The sequence below is a fragment of the Leptonychotes weddellii genome, chromosome 4, assembly GCF_054177405.1.
Source record: "Leptonychotes weddellii isolate Sample4059 chromosome 4, ASM5417740v2, whole genome shotgun sequence".
In the NCBI taxonomy this organism is placed as follows: Eukaryota; Metazoa; Chordata; class Mammalia; order Carnivora; family Phocidae; genus Leptonychotes; species Leptonychotes weddellii.
Window position 1 is genome coordinate 1,514,450 of NC_138372.1, and position 16,704 is coordinate 1,531,153.

Consider the following 16,704-nt stretch of genomic DNA (forward strand, 5'->3'; position numbering starts at 1 on the left):
CTAGCTATTGGCCCCAGGGCTGGAAGACCTCTGCATTCAGTCCCCACTGAGTCCCCTGCTGGGTGCCAAGACCACCTCCGTTTTCTCTGTGTGGTGGGAACCAAACCAGATTGTCCCCAAACATCCCTGGTGGTCTCCAAGCCTTCTGTTGCTCAAATCTGGGAGACATTTCCACCTAACGTAAGGCAGGAGAAGGTGCCCAGAGATGGAGACCCCCATCTCAGCCCAATTCAATGCTCCTGTGATGGGGGTGAGGCAAGGACTGGTGGTCTGGACCCTTTCAGGGCAGTTTTAGATTTCCGAGGAGAGCCCATATGTAAACTAAGGGAGATGTGCTTTTATTCTTTTAGCTACTCAGAGTTTTTCTGAGCAGGAACTGGAGGGTGAACAAAACCTGACCTGGAATCCAATTGAGCCCACAGTCTGAGTGCCTGAAAGCCCATGGCCAAGTTTCAGGGGCACAGATAGGAACGGGGGCGGGGGGGAAGCAGTGAGAATCTGGTCAGGTCAGTGCATCCCGGGGGCCCCGAGAGCCTGGACAGGTGGCTGGGCTGGCTAGGACCCTGCACCTCTGGGCACACACACACCACAGTGCAGACCTCTTCAGAGGCCAGGCCTTGCGAGTTGGCATGGGGCACAAGTCCAAGCCAAGCAAAGTGACCCTCTAGTCCAAGACAGTAAACTCTGGGAGTGCACGGTAGGCTCCAGCTGGTTTTGTTCCTCATGGGCTTCTCAGGGCATCCTGGAGTTGGGGACCCCCTTCCTGCCTGCCCACTATTATGCTTACTAATAGCACCGAGGAGCAGCTTGCTCACCCTCCCAAACCGGGCCCTTTCCCAAAAAGAGTTCAAGTGATCCTGGGTCTCCTGCTGCACCTCCCTGCTTGCTGGAAAGGCTGTGGTAGGCAGAGCTCCTCGCTGAAGTGGGACTCCAGGCTGTGGCAAAGGTTGGCAGAAAAAGTCCTCTCTCCAGTACCCTGGACCCCAGCAACAAAGTCTGTTCCAAAACACAGTAGCCTAAGGAGGTGTCCAGGCAGCCCACGTCTCACCATCCACCATACAGCCCACTGTAGGAAGCCAAGGTTAGGAGCAACACTTCTGCATCCCAGTGCTGGTCCCCTAAGCCCAGCATCGGCCACAAGACTCCCCGAAGCTTGGCTTGGTTTGAAAACTGCCCTCCAACCTTTCACTATCAACAAAATGAAAACTGCTCCTCTCTTCCTGTTTGGCCCCCACCTACCCATAACTGTTCCCCCTGGCATACTGTCTGCAAGGTTGGGCTAGGATCGGGACCCACATCGGATTCCCCCTTCTTCGTCCTTTTCTCTGCAGGACTCTACAAAGCCTGACCTGTTCTTGGTTCTAAATCCGGCCACGCGGGGGCAGGGCCTGGCCAGACCAGGGCCATGGCCTTGGGGACAGTCTGCCCAGGCTCCTGGAACTGAGTGGAGCTGATGGGAGCGAGGGGTCTGCCAGGGCTGCTGCAGCACCTGGGGGTGTCAGCAGCTAGGCTGTCTCCTGGTCTTTCTCCCCAGGCAGCCCCCAGCCCCACCCCGGGGGTGCCTAGCATAGGGCAGGGAAGAAACGTGCAGCCTCCCACCCTCCTTCCTCAGGCCCTGGAAAGGGTGCAGTCCCAGAGTCCAGAGAGTGTCTTGGCCCAGCTTGGCCAGGGTTCAGAAGATTTTAATCACCTTCTCAGCTGAGGCAGAAGGCCAGAGTGAGCTGGGGTGCCCCCAGAAGAAGACTGGGCCTTCCTAACCTTGGAGCCTACGGGCTGCCTCCAGGCCAGGGGAAAAGGAAGCCTGAGCTGGGTGGGGGGTGGGGGGTGGGGGGTGGGGGGTGGGGGGTGGGGGGTGGGGGGTGGGGGGTGGGGGGTGGGGGGTGGGGAAAGGGGAAGGGCCTTCTGTGCAGTTGGGAGTGTTTTGCAGGCACCACTGTATTCTCCCCAGGCCTCCTACCCAACCTTGCTAGGAGGCTCTGGGCAAGGGGGTCCGGGAGTGCTGAGGTAGGAGAGTGACCTTGTGTTCTCTCTGGCCAGTGGCGCCAGCCAGGTTAGGTCCGTGGGCTGGAGCCTGCCCTGGCTAGGTTAAGCAGAACAGCTCCCAGCTCTGAACTCCAGGTCCCTTCCTTCCTCTCCCAGCGACCCCCCCCCAATCTTGGGACTAAGTGGGTTCTGAGCCTGCTAGAGGCTGCAGCAAGGCCCTAACTCCCCGTGGGGACTGCCCACCTAAACCCCCAGAGCCTGGCAGCAAGGCCCCTCTGGACCCCACAATTCTCCACCCAGCCCATGGGGACAGAGCGTGGGGCCGGGGCGACAGGCCCTCGGAAGCGCTGCAGGCAAGGGGACTGAGCTGCCCCCGTTCTCTATACCAGAGCCCCTGCGGGTGCTGCCGCCGTCAACACTCACCTAGGGCCGGAGGCTGCGTTCAGTTCAGTGGGAAACAGAGCAGCGCAGAGAGCGCCTTCTCCGTCTGGGGCTGCAAGCGCGGCACAAGGCTGGGCACCCCTGAGACCGTGGGAGCTCGTGGCATTGGAACTCAGGGCAGCAGCTATGAGCTGCGGAGGCAGGAAGGCCCACGCACCACCACCTCGGGCTCCTGCCAAGCCCCGCTCTGTGGAGCCTTTCCTCTGGGGTAGCATCGGTCATGCAGGTCACGCACCCCTCGCCAGCCGGAGGGCCTCTGCTAGGACCCCAGGGTCTGGGCGGTAGCCTTCCGCCCTCAGCGGTTCACCTCCACGATGGCAAGGGCTCGGTGCCGAACGCAGGTCTCCATCGAGGAACTACTGGTCTCACTGCACAACAAATGGGGAGTGGCAGAGCCAAGAGCCCACCCGCGGCAGCAGAGACCCGCACCAGAGGCTCGATCTCTCAGCCCTGCTCAGGCTGACTCTGGGGCAGCTCCCGGCCCTGGAGCCTGGCAGAATCCCGGTACCAGGAAGGGCCCGGGTCAGCGCCTGCTTCTGCTCCCATTTCGTTCTCGAATCTCAGACACACTCGAACGCGGAATTCTCACTGTCGGCACCAGGCCCCTGGCCCGGACATCCTGCCTACCCCTCCGCGTCGGAGGGCTGCGGGGCAGAAGCGCCCGATCGGCTCGCGTCCGCGCGCTCCGCCACTCGCTCTGCCGGCCTTTCCGCCCGCGACTCACCTGGGCCGCGGGAGGCCCCTTCCCCGAAGCTGGCCCAGCTCGGGGGCTCGCGCCGCGGGGTACTCACCTGGGGCCCGCGGAGGCAGGAGTGCGCGGGCCCGCCCCTAGGGCGACGAGGTGCGGGGCGCCCGGTGTTCGGACGGCGGCCCCCGCGCTGCCTCCCCGGTGCCCGGCTCCGCGCGGACCGAGGGCGGCGGGTCCGAGTTTCAGCCGCCCGCCGGGGCTGGGGCGGAGCGCGGAGCTGTTGTTTTTGAGCCGCGAAGCCCGGAGTAGCAGCGCTGGGGTGGGGGCGAAGGGGAGGGGCGGGAGCCAGGCAGGCCCGAGGGGGGCGGCGGGGCCCGGAGGGGGCTTCGGAGGAGCCGGGTTCGGCGCGCGGGCCGGGACACCCCCTCGGGCGATGGCGGGCCGGGGTGGGGGGCCGCGGGGAGAGACGAGGAGAAAAGCAGGCTGGGGCGACGGTGAACGCAAAGCTTTTTAATTAGTAATAAAATGCAATAAAACGAAGCAAACCCAGCCAGACCCGCGTCCGAACTGTCGCGCGTCCCCCCCCCCCCATCCTAGGAAGTCGCGAGGACCAACGCAGCCGCCACTCCGCCTGCGGCCGGGGCTGGGGCGGAGCGCGACGCAGCGCAGGGGAAGGGTGGGGGGATAGTCACCTCGCCTCCGGGGCCACCTGGGTCCTTTTAAAGTGTCCGGGGTGCGGGCCCCGGGCGGGAACGCCGAGCACGGAATGTTTTCTTAAAGGGCCAGTTCCGAGCTGCGCTGAAAAGGGGAGGGGGGGAGAGGGGGCGGGGGGGGGGAAGAGATAAGTGAGATGAAGACCGGGAAGGCCAAGGAGAGCCCCCCAATCCCGCGCCGAGGCGGCGGCGGCGACGGCGGCGCGACGATGAGGATGATGAATACATTGCAAAGTTTTTTTGGCCCCGGCGAGGGGTGTCAGATTGAGTGCTCTGTGCGCATGTGCGAAGGTGTCCAAACTGACAATGCTGGGGAGATGAAGATAGTGTGTAGCTGCTTCTGGACTCAAGGAGGAGGAGAGAGATTCCGCGAGCCGACACCATGCGATCCAAGGCGAGGGCGAGGAAGCTAGCCAAAAGTAAGTCTCCCGCGCTCGGCCGCGCCGCGCCGCCGGGTCCGGGCCGCGGGGCCGGGGCGCCTGGGCCAGGGGTGCGCGTCGGGGCGCGGCCGGCGCGCCTTGGGCTCCCGGCCCTCGGATCGGCCGCGCGGCCCGGGGGCTGCTCCGCCTCCTGCGCTCCGGGGCGGCCGGGCTCGGCGCAGAGGCTCGGGGCGCCCGGGCCGCGCGCTCCCCGAAGGCGCCGGCCCCCTCCTCGCGAACCCCCTCCCCCCCCCAGTGTCAGGCGCTCGGGCCCGGGAACCCGAGGCGCGCGGTGGGGGCCGGGGAGGGGGGCGGAGGGGGAGGGCTGGGGGTGGGGGGGAGCGAAAAGCGAAAGTTAGCGAAAAGTTGACGAGAGGGGAGAGCAACTTTTTCCTCCTCGCTCGCTCTCTCCCTCTCTCTCTCGGAGTGGCTCTCAGTCCTGGTCAAATCATATTCCGGGCTTTTGAAATAGTGGGCGCTAGAGCACCGTCTTTGGCGGCCGCCGGCGGGGCGCAGAGGAGGGAGACCCCGAGCCGGGGAGGGGGCGGAGGGGGGGCGCGGGCCGGCGTCCACCCCGCTTCGCGGGCGCAGGGGCAGGGCTGGCGGCGGCAGGACAGCTTCGGCCACTTGGGGAGCAAAATGGAGACGTTTTCCTGGGCTTGGAAGTATGGTCGGGAAGTTTATTCCCGACTGGTGCCCCGCGCGGCGGCGGGCGCTCCTCCGTGACTCCGGCAGCCCGCTCGGGCCGCCCCCGCCGCGGGTACCTCCAGCGGGAGGGTCCCCACCCGGACGCCTTCCGACCCGCCGCTGCCGCCGCCCTCGGCGCCGCTCGGCCCGCTCGGCCCCTCTGCCCCTTGTCGCCCGCACAGCCTCGAGGCCCGGCGGGGACAGGGCTGCCCCCGGCGAGGCTGCCCGGTCCCCGCTCTTACTTTCTCTTTCGCTCCGTCTCGGGCCGAGCCCCAAGCTCCGCGCGCCCAGCCCGCCGCCGGCCGGGTCCTCGCCGCCGGCCCGGTGCGCCCGCCGCCCGCCCCGCCACCGGCCGCCGCGTCTCGGGGCCACCCGCGCGCCCTCCGCGCTCCGACCGCCGGCGCCATCAGCCGAGAGGCCCGCGGGCCCGGGACCGTGGCCCGGGAAGAGGGCAGGTGGGAGCGGCGGCGCCGCGGCCAGGCGAGCGCGGCTCCCGGAGCCCGGCCGAGGCCCGGCTGCAGCGAAGCGGCGAGCGCCGAGCGGGAAGGAACCGGCGCCGCCCGTTCTCGCCGCCCCCTCCTCCGCGGGCCGCCCGCCCACCCGCGGCAGGGGCGCCCGGCCCGCTCCCCTTGGGATCCCTGACTGACCACCAGGCCGTTCAGCCGGCTCCTCTTCGGCCTGACCCTGCTCGGCGGCGCCTGACCGCACCAGGGCTGAGCCCCTAAGCGTGAGCCTGGTGGGCCAGAAACTCCCCGACACTTTTCCGAAGAAGTTCTGCTTCCTCGGTGGGGTTGGCCTGGCTCCCCCGGACAGCGGCCCCTCGGTGGTAGGCCATGCATCCGCCGCGGAGCACCGGGGAAAAGCAGCTCCCCGCTTCTGCAGGACGCCCGTGGAGTCCCCCGTGGCTGTGTGGGGCTCCTCCTTGAGGCACCCCTTTCCAGCCTGTCTCCTCTGCCCGATGCTCGGGGCCTCGGCCTCCTCCATCTCCCGTGACCTGTAGCCCCTCTTGGTGCGAACAAGGCCCCAGTGTTTTGTGGCTGGTGTGCCAGGGCTGTGGGCCCGCTACCTGTGTGCCCATGGGCGGCAGGGCGTGGGTGTTGGTGTGCATGTTTGGGTGTGTGTGTAAGCACAGCGGCTTCCTCAGAGTCTTGCCGCTGGGCTGCAAGCTGCCTGGGTCAGGCTGTCGCTGGGGAAGGGCCTGAAGCTGGAGTGAGAAGGTGGAAAGTGCCGCGCTCTCCTGGGCCTTCGCTGCAAGCGAGAGGCAGCTCAGCGCCCCCAGCGCAGCCCCGGAAACAGCGGAGCAACCCACGCCGGGCAGGCCGGGCAGGCCAGCCGTCTGGCCCTCAGCTCTCTCCCCGTCTGCTCCACCCCGACAGGTGGGGAAGGCGGCCCGCTGGCTCATCTCAGGACCTAAATGGGTGCTCGGCAGCGGCGTCCTGCAGCCTTGCCCGAGGCCAGAGAACCAGACCCGAGGGTAGGGCAGACCACAGGTCTCCCTTTCCTGGGAGTCCTTGGTGAGAAAATGCCAAAGCAGAGCGAGTGCGTCAGGCCCAGAGCCCGCTGAGCCCACACTGAGCACGCCTTGGAAACCTCTCTCAGCGGGGACAGCTGCCCCCAGCCCTCCCCAAGAAGGTGGCCCCGACAGGCACAGGCCACGCTGCCTGCCTGACACAGAGCGCAGGACCTGCCGAGGAATTTCATTCCACTGGACAATATTTTAAGCAGATGTGGGCGTCCCTGGGGACCTGACTCCAGTACCTGAGTCTGAGGCAGCAGGGCAGCCCCAGGGTGGCCCAGAGAACCAACCCCTGTAAGCCACCTCCTGGCCAGGGTCAGGGGGCTGGAGGAAGAAGGAGAGGTCATGGTTATAGTCCAGTATGCAGGGCTGGGCTGTGCCTGAAGCCATATGTGGGGCCTGGAAGGACAACCTTGTCAGTGAGTGTCACCCCCTGAGTCAGAGTTTGAGGACTGCCCCAGAGGGCGCATCTGGGGCTGTAATTTCGTTTGTGTTTCCCTAGGATCCCACTCCCGGGGGGTCTCCCCAGCTGGGCCTGCATGCTGACTGACTAGCAGCACCTTTGGGCCCACACTGGGGGCTCCTAAGTCCAGCTTTCCAAGGGCAGAGGCTGCTGCGGTGCTCAGCACCTCCTCAGTGTGAGCCTAGGGGGCTGGGGGCAGAGTGAAGACAGGTAGGTCCCGGGTCCCCTCACGCTGGCCAGGGCACTGTGGGCCTGCGAGGAATTGGGGCTGTCCCTACCCTACATTTTCAAAACAAAATGCCTAACAAAAGCTTTGTGTCTCAGCCACTGTTGTGAGGCAGGTGGGCAGGTGGGGGTGGTCAACACAGCCAAGGTGCCCTCCTGACCTTCTCATCACACAGCTGGGGGGCCCTGTGCAGGGGAGGATGTGCTCCCAGAGACGGCGTCCAGCCACGGCCCCCATTCGAGCCGCCCCTGAGACCTGATCACCAGGAACGTGGCCCACAACTAGACAGGACATATTCCAGGCCTGGGGAGAGTGTCCTCAGGACAGATGCCGCCTCCCCCTGGGGTGCAGGTGGGGGGCTGCTACCTCTGCTCCAGGGAGGACTTGTGTGTCTGGTGTGTGCGATCGAGCGTGATGTGTACGAGGAAGGTGTGTGTGTGACAGGGTGTGGGGAGCCCGGCTGGAGCCTGAGCTCCTAGGCGGTTCCTTCTCCCCAGCCGAAAGCAGCTCCGGCTCTGCGGGGGCCCTGCCCTTCTCCCGCCCGCCAGGAGAAGTCTGCCCCTTCTACCATTTCTCGCCCCGCAGCCAGGACGGCAGCCTCCGGTCTGGACGCCCGGGAGGGCAGCAGTGCCAGGAAATGTCCGGCAGGAGTCGAGCGTCTCACCCCGCTTCGGGCGAAAACGCCGAGGCCGTGGTGGAGGGGCGGGGTGCAGGGCTGGCGGCCAAGGCCAGGTGCCCCGCGGCAGCGCGCTGAGTGCCTGCAGGCTCTGGCTTCGCCATTGGCCCCGCGGGTGTGCCTGGGCGCCCAGGCCTGTGGGCGGGGGCGGATGCCAAGTCCTGTCCGTTGGGTGACCTCTGAGTGGGCTCCCAGGGGAAGGGCACGGGTTGTGCCCTAAGGTCTCTACCGCCGGACACCCGCCAGGCCACCCTGCACCTCCTGTCGGCCGCTGGTGGAGCAGGTGCGGGCTGGGCTGCCTGACCCTTCGGGCCCCCATGGCTCCCGAAAACCCTGAGTTCCCCTTCTGGGCACAGCACGGGGCAGGGGACCTGGTCCTGCCGTTTCTGTTGGGAGGCCGGCGCTGGCAGTGGGGCCAGCTGGAGGCTCCCCCCACTGGGCCCCTAGGGGGAGGCCGCCCGCTCGCAGGGCCTCTGTAGGCTAGATTAGCCCCCTGTTTTATTCAATTAGGAGGCAATTAGGGATCCTTGGGGGGCTGGGGCTGGTAATTAAGGTGATGTATAATTAGAGTTTCAACAAAAATTATCCAGGATTAAAAATCTTTTGAATAATTTCGTTTAAAATTTTTCAAATAGCGTTAAAGACAATTTATCAGGTTTTGAATCAAACCCGTGTAACAAGTCTTGGACGCTACAGCTCGAGTAGCGGGCGCGGGAGGACAAGGGACAGCCCTAGCACTGTCCCCCTGCGGGAAGGAAACTTGGCGAAGGGGCAGAGAAGCCGGGCCTTGCTGCGCCGTACAGAGCCGGTCGCGCGCGCGGACACGGGTTGCCCAGGGCTGCAGACAGTGCGGGCTGGCCCGGCCGCGGGGCCTGGGGACCCCAGGCAGAGCCAACGTCGCTGCAGCCCCCTGCTCTCCGTGCACAAAGTCCCGGTAACTACCGCGCGACGCGAACGGCGCTGCCTGCCGTCTGCACAGGGCAGCCGGTTCGAGGGGGTGGCTGCTGCCCCTGGCGCCCTTCACTCCAGCCCGGCCAGCGGGAGCAGCGCCCTCCTCCTCCTCCTCCTCCTCCTCCAGGGCCTAGATCGGCCCCAGGGGTCTCCGCCTCTCGGTTTCCTGGATGGAGAAGGGCGGGCTCCGCGCTCCCAACTCCCGACTCTTGACCCTGACCCAGACTCTGCGGGCGGCAGGCCCGTGTCCCCATCGCAGTCGCTTTGCGGATCTGGGCACAGAGAGTCCAGAGAGCGCTCCAGAGCCTGGGTCAAAGTCAGGGTGGTGTGGGGAGGGGGGAGGATGGTGAGGGGAGAAACCGAAGCGCAGGGTAGAGGTCGGGCTTTGCAGGATCAACCCTGCCTTATTCCGGGGTATGCACCCCCGGGCCCAGACTCGGCCAAGGTGGCCCATTGGCCCCGTGCATTCACCCCACGCACCTGCCTACCAAGAGGTCCGAATGGGCTGCCGCCCCTGTCCCTGTCCCTGTCCCTACCCGAGCCTCCGGGAGACAGGAGCGGGTCCAGGATCCCATAAAGGCACACTTGGTCCACTTACTAGGCATGACCCCACTCCCCTTCAGTGACCTTGAAGAGGGAATTTGGCCTCGCGGGCACCACTTTTAGGGGTAAAAAAAATCCCAAACACAGAGAGGTCAAGTAGCCCATTCAAGGTCACACAGCAAGTTAGGCATGAAACTGGATGCCACTTAAGTAAAGCTCCCCAAGCTTTCTTATTTCGCACACCCTAACCCTGCCCCCTTCCTTAGGGCACTGCACGCTGTAGTTAATTCCATAGGATTTTCTTTTTTTATGTGTCAAGGTTTAAGCATTTTCCCAAGGACAGTGCTTAGCTTGTAACAGGTCTGGTTTTTAAAAGCAAGTAAGACATCAGTCCCCATACAGCTTGTGAATGCAACCAGCTAACTGTGTCCTCAGCCTCCTCCAGACTGGGTGTTCTTTGCCGGGGTCTGGACTCTCCTGCTGCTTGTCCTCCCCAGGCTGGGTGGGACGCTTTTCCAGCCCCAGCCCGGGGCTCTGGGACCCCTCTTCCAAGGGTAGGTGCAGGGTGGCAGAAGTGTTGACCAGGGTCACCCTCATCTGCATCCCCCCCTCCATGTACTGCCTTTTGCTTGAGCAAAAGGGAAATAGTCCCCACCCCTCCCCCAGGCAATCAGGGAGAGGTGGAGCCGCTGCTGTGTGGACCTGAGCCACCGGGCGGAAGGAGCCCCGAGGCTGCAGTTGCAGGTCCAGCCCTGAATCCGCCGCTGTTCCTTAATCCTGGGCACCTCACAGGCTCCCGCCAGGGCTGTGGTACTCCCTTCAGTCTGGCCAGTGCTCCTGAGCTCTTGTGGGCCCCAGGGCCATGGGGAGGGCCTCTTCCTGCCCTACCTCTCTCTCTCTTGGGGTTTCTGCCATCAAATCCTTGGCTGGCCCGCCCGGCTGGCCTCTCCCGAGACTCAGGAACAATGCCCTGGAGCTCCCAGAGAGCGGTGCCTCGGCTCCGAGATACATATTTGTTTAATAGTTAACATTCTGTGCAAAAAAGGAGTGAAGTCAGATTCTGGTGAAGGCTTTGCTTATTTTATATCCACTATAACTATTTCTGTCCATGAAAATTGGCTTAATTATATCAATGGAATGTTTCTTTTTCAATTCTGTATGCAATTAGTCCATCTTGCTGGCTGCAATTTATTTTAATAAAAAAATAAACCAGTGGTGTGTTCAGTTCCTCATCCCCTGGGGACAAATGCGATTGGTGTGTTTAATTTCATTAACTACAATGCGGCCTACTGGAAAAATGTATAAAATCAGCTTTATACCGCTTAAACACTGGCATTTGAAACAAATCATTATTGCATTAGCTGTCACACTGGTAATTCTAGAATCTAAGGAAAAAAATATATTATGGCTGTTTTTATAACCCTTTGCAAATGCACTGTTAAAATAATTTATAATCATTTTAAACCGTGGCTGGGTCCTGGTGAATACTTTACCTCCTCTAAACCAGGCTCTGAATTATCCCGTGCCCATTTTACATATTGATGCATGTGTCATTTCCAACCCCAAATATGCATCCTTCAGGGTGGAGACAGTGGACCCTGTCCTTAAGCAGACGTGATAACATAGGGTCACCTTCTCATTCTGGTCTGACCCTGGTCTCGGTCTCCAGGGGGAATATTTGGTGTAGCGTCAGACTCTTGTGAAATGCTCCTGGGGACGGAGGGCAGCTGGAGGTGGGCCCAGAGGCTGGTGCTGCAGAGTCTTCCCCTCCACCGCCCCCCGCCCCCCGCCAGGTGGTGGACGGAGGGATCCAGAAGCAGACCGGCCTTTAGGGCTTCACTGGCGTGGGAGCAAAAACATCCCAGGGCCCGTGTTCCCCGCTCAAACTTGGGGAAGTGAGGAACAGCGAGCGTTTGCTCGGCTCATCCCCGAAACCCTGCTCAGGAAGGGAGAGAACCGGTGACCCTCACACACTTGCTTTCTGAACCCGACAGGAGGGTTCTCAGCAAAATTCCCCAGACTCATGCTGCTTTTCGGTGACAGCACACTTCCGGGAAGGGTGTGTGCCTCCAGTCCGCAGCCCTCCAGGAGCATGGGGGAGGGGCGTGTGGGATCCGCGCTCTCCGCGGGAGTCCGCGCCCAGCCTGCCTCTGCAGGTGAGGCAGGTGACGGCAGGTGCTCGCTCCTCCCTCCCTCCCGGGCCATGTGCTCACACAGACCTGGGAGCAGGGTGCTGGGAGAAGCCCGGGGCTCCTTGGATGGCTCCTGGTTCTTGCGTGCACTTTGAGGTGACCTGAAGCCCCTGCTGAGTGGGCACTGGCTCTTCCCAGCGTGGAGGTGGACAGGGAGGGCGCCTGGCTGCGAATGGGCAGACGCTGGGGCTCAGCCTGGCCTTGGGCTTCTTCCAGAGTGTTTGTCCCCTCTCACCCGCAGGTAGCTCCACAGGGCGTTAAGAGGAAGAAGAGGCTGCAGTCAGCTTGGTTTGAGCTGGGGATGGGGCTGCTGCAGATTGAGGGTTTCCTGGGTCGCAGCAGTGGATTCTTAGGGGGCTCCGGGAGATGTACTTGGGCACTTCTGGCCGTACTGAGGGCTAACCCCTCACCCTGCCCCTCGGTCTCCCGACTCGCCTGGATGGGTTTTTGTAGGTTTGATCTTCTCCTGCAACACATTTATATTCTCTAATGGATTCCAATGTGGGTGATGGTGGGGCATCGAGGGGGACATGGGCACCGCGTCCTTAGGTCTGAAGGCCCTACCTGCTCCTCAGGAGTGTGGCCGACGGGGCTGGGTCTCCCTAGACCTCTGACTCCATATGTCCAGGGTGGGACCTCAGGCCCGTGGTTTGCTTTCCATTCAATGTGCTGCCGAGTCGAGAAATAACTGGCTTTGTCTACTTTCCTACTTTAGAGAGAATAACAAAGCTGAATGCTTAGTACAGATATCAAGCCCCAGCCCTGGGTGCTGCTCTCGAGGCCTCCCGTGGGACAGGCCTCTCCTTGGCCCCAGAACCCCAGCACCCCCTTCACTCCGGCTTCCGGTGCGTGTGCCCCACTCCTGGATCCCGAGTCCCACCTTTGCTGCCAGCGTCGTCCCCCACATTCTGCCACCAGATCGGCTCCTCTTACCGCCTTTCGCCTGCCTGCTCGCCCTCCCACCACCACCCCAAATACCCGTGTGCATCTGCATCTTACTCGCCCCCCCAGCCTCCAGCAGGCATAACTGCATGGAAGGTTCTGGAAGGGTCCAGCGTGGTGTTTGCTGGGGTCCTGGGGCCAGGTGGGGATGAGGCAGAATTCCCACTCCATTCAGACAGGCAGTGAGTTTGGGATTTATCCCCTTGGTCTGCTTGGGGAAATGCTGTGCTGGTCCTCAGCCTCCCTGGGCTCATCCGGGCGGGGGGCGGGGGCACAGGGAGGGTGTGCAGGCCTGCAGGTGAGCGCCTGCCCGCCCAAGGGTACGGCCCCTGGCACGTGGCGCTGCTCTGCGTACCCAGCTGCACCTGCCATGAAGCCCTCCGGCTCAGCCGGTCCGCCCTGCTCCGGCAAAGGGCTCCCGTTGGTTCTTGCCGCATAGCTCAGTCATGGAGTAAAACATGCACACAAGAGCCTTAGCTCGTAGTTTTATTTTCAAACCGAGAAGCACGGGTGCCCGGGTCTGGTTTGGCCCCTCTGACGTGCGGCCAGATGCTAGCCGGCGCCAAGCCCAGCCCCTCCCTCCTGCTGCCTCCCCGTCCCTTCTCCATCCTTCTGTCCGTTTCAACGGCTCCTGGCATCTGCCAGCTCTTCTCTCCTCGGAGGCCCCCGGCTCCTGAGGGGGTCAGGGTCTCCTGTTTGTTTTGGGGGCTCTGTGCCGTCTGTCCGTTCCTTCCTGCCCCTGGAGTGGAGCACGCTGTCCTCGGGCCTACTGTGTGCAGGGCTCTGAGATGTACCTGAGGTCCCCCCACGGCTGCCCGGCTGCGGGCCGGCCCCCCAGAGATAGGCGTGGTCATGTCACCAGGCTCTGGGCAACTTGACGAGTCTGGGGCCACAAACCCTTGCCCTGGGGTCCGGGCTTCCGTGTCCAAGCTGTTTGACTGGGGAGAAAGCCAGATCGGACCAACGAGCCACCCCCAACCTCATCGCTTCTGGGGGCAACCCCCTCTCGGGCATCCTGGCCTTATGTCTCTGCCGGTGGGGTGGCTGGACCCCCAGAGAGTGGGTCTATTTCAAATTAGAAAGACCAGAAGGGGGGGGCGAGAGGGAGGGATGCTCGGAGAGGGGCTTTGCCCATTTGTCTGCCTCTGTGAGTCTCTGTGTTTTAAATTCAGGGGCTCACTTGAAATGTGTGTGCGTCTCGGGCACCTCGGGTAGGCCGGGCATCTCCGACGCTTCAGCAACGGGATAAAATGCCTGGGTCGGCGTATGATGAATGGGGACTCGCCATGGCTGGGAACTCTTTCCTGTGACACAGTTTAATCCCCGTATCTATATTCAGAAGCTGGCAGTCAATATTATGCCGAAATATGGATTTACATAATAGACTCCCATTGCTCCTTCTGGTTGCGTCTCCGAGGGAAAGGGGCATGCATTTAAAAGCGCTCAGACATTTGTATCTGCTCAATGGGCTGTAACAGCCTCTTCAGAGAGGCCGGGCCACATCGGTCCATAAAACACTTAAACAAAGACCGGAAATTATGCTCACCGGAGGAGCCCAAACGGTGGCCATGGGAGAGCCCGGCGGCCCCCGGGCAAGCGCAGGGTGTCGACCCTCGTGTGCCCCCCGCGCCTCCTCCCTCCTGCTGCAGGGCCTCTGGCACCCCCCCGACACTCCTTCGGCAGGTCAGGCGAAGGTCCAGACTCGGGCCATTTCCCAGCATTCCTGTTTTTGCCGGGCAGCCCGGCTTCTCCCTCAGTCCCGGGGAAGCGACATGCTCAGGTCTTTACTGGGCTGGGAACCGGCGTCTCTGGCTTGTGCTGACCCGACGACCGTTTCCGGCCGCCCCAGTTCAGCAGTGGCTGTTGGTCACCCCTGCTGACCCAGCACCAGCCCCCAACCCCGAGCACGTGGGTGTCATCAGGGTCAAATCCCGAGTGGTCCTGGGCACTGTTTCTGGAGCTTCTGTGAGGAGGAGGGCACCAGGTTGCCGGAAGGCCCCGGGTCCCTTTTGGAGGGGAGCTTGTGAGAACGTCTATAACATCAGTTTGTACGGAGCTACCTTGGGCCGTAGTGCCCAGCATGGGGCGCGGTGTGCCCACCAGCCTGGGCCAGCGTCCTCTGGGCTGCCACCTGCTCATCCCAAGATGCTTCCCTGGGGGATCTGGCCTCCCTTGCAAACTTCTCCCAGCTCTTCTTCCTGGGAAAGCCAGTGCATTCTTGAGCTGCCTGAAAACCGGGGGGCGTTTCTGTGGGCCCCTGGCACAGCCCCTCCATCCGGTCTAGGTGGGAGATGGTGTCGGGGTGTGCAGACCCGTCCACGTGCGTGCTTCTGTGCACCTATGTGCAAGCGTGGGGCTGATGTCTGCATGAGACTTACCCTCAGGCGGGGCTTTTTGCTGTACCGTCCCGGCCCACTCGGGTTTTGCACAGAGTGCCGCACGCTGCTCGGTTCTCCGCGGTGTCTGGGACCGTGGCTGGAGGCCGCGGGGCTGCAGGGCCTGGAGCCGTCTGCAGCTGGTTGTTGTGGGAGAAGGCAACGGAGAAGTTCAAAGGTGGAGAGCAGGCAATCTGCACGCACTTGCCTGCACGTTTATGAGCCCCCGGAAGAAACAAAGAGGAGAGGGAGCTGTTTGGATAATCCTGGGCCCTAGCGCTCACATTGAGAAAAATTAGGGCCTCTTGAAAAATTACAGAATTATGCCGCAGTGTCAGGTTCCAAGATAATGATGTGTCTGTGTGCGAAAATATTAAATTGCAATAACACGCCTGCGAGTACCTCTCTGAATAGGGTATTCAGTTCCCAGCTTGGGCTGAGCGTACCGCTAGTGACTGGCAGAATACAAATGGAGCCGTAAAACGTGGGGGGCTGCAGCCGGACTCCGTCTTTGCAATTGGGTTCTCCATCTCGGCCCGTCCAGCCATTCTTTGCTTTAATGAAACAGCCCGACAACGTGGTTAATTATTTATTTATCACGTTAGCAGGAGGAAAAGCTGTCGGAGACAGATCGATTTTTCCCTGGAAGTGATTTGACGTTACTTTAGAAATAAGACCATTGAGCTGTGCTGGGTGCTGTCCTCAGAGCTCCCAAAGTTCATTTGGCGACCGTGCCGACAGCCCTTGCTTTCTCGCACACACGGGTCGGCGGCCGGCGCGGACCGTGCACCTGGGCAAGGCCGGCGCTCTTTCCCACCAGGAGGACTTATCGCGGATTTCTGTTCGGAGGAGTGCGTTCGACGTCTTCTTCCGGGCCAATGAAATCTGAGCAGCAACAAGTCAACCGGGGACGAGGGGAGACTGCGTATCTCCACCGCGCCTGGAGACGTGGCGTCTCTGATTATGAGCCGGTGAGGTGGGGGCCTCCCGTCCGGCCTCGGGGAGCTCTCAGCCGCGGTCAGGGAGCCGGGCCGTGTGCGTGTGTGAGCGTGTGACGGACAACGGTGCGGTTTGGTGGCTGTGCATTCGCTGCCAAACAAAAGGACTACACAGGCCGCTGGAAAGCCAGTCCTCAGAAGCCCCGGGGGCAGAGCGCTGGCCCAAGGGGGGCTCGCGTTTCCCGGCTGGGAGTCAGAACTGCAGAGCAGAGGGGCCCCCGCGTCTTAACTTTCTCTCCATCAAAGGTGTTAATCTTACCTTCCAAAGGTTAGATAAAGCCGCTCAAAGCTGTTTGTTATTGAATCTCATCTGCTAATTATGGCAGCGGACTCGGTCCAAGGTCTGTCCCGGCCACCCCGCCTGGCCCCCATGGCTGGCAGCCCGCACAGGGGTCCTTCTCTGCTGTAACCCAAGTGTTCCCTCGCCGGGGTTTTAGGTTGCCTCCTGATGCTGACAGACTACCCTCATTTGAGGGGAGGGGCCGTGGCCATGAGGGGGAGAAGCCCAGCACTGCGGCAGGATCCCGTCTGCCCCGGAGGCCCCTCCTTGACCCACAGACTCTGCCTGGCACCGTGCAGGAGAGGGCTGGGGCCGGGGCCGGGAGGAATGCAACCGTGCCTTTTCTGACAAAGAACCCCCGACTCTTTATTCACCGGGCCCTAGAATAATCCTTGGCCTCCTGTGCAGGGCCTGTGGCTGTCGGGGGGGGGAGTAGGGGGCAGGAAAGTGGGCCACAGGCAGCTCCGGGAGGCCGGCAGTGGGCTCTGCGGGACATCGGGACCTCTGGGCCAGAACCGAACCTCCTGGGAAACCATGCTCGTGACACTGGTCCCCATCACTGGGTGGTGGTCACCAGCAAAGGGGCACAGTCTGGCCACAGGGTGCCCGGG

The 16,704-nt window shown here is 62.6% G+C and overlaps 1 protein-coding gene across 1 annotated transcript in view; it reads left to right on the forward strand.

The window, feature by feature from the left end:
* The first annotated feature begins 3,966 nt into the window (after window positions 1-3,966).
* PRDM16 (PR/SET domain 16) overlaps window positions 3,967-16,704 on the forward strand; it is a 287,340-nt gene continuing 274,602 nt past the window's right edge. The window contains exon 1 of the mRNA XM_081816813.1: window positions 3,967-4,244. Within this exon, the coding sequence (XP_081672939.1) occupies window positions 4,208-4,244 (37 nt within the window). The 5' untranslated portion in view covers window positions 3,967-4,207. The remainder of the gene's footprint in view (window positions 4,245-16,704) is intronic.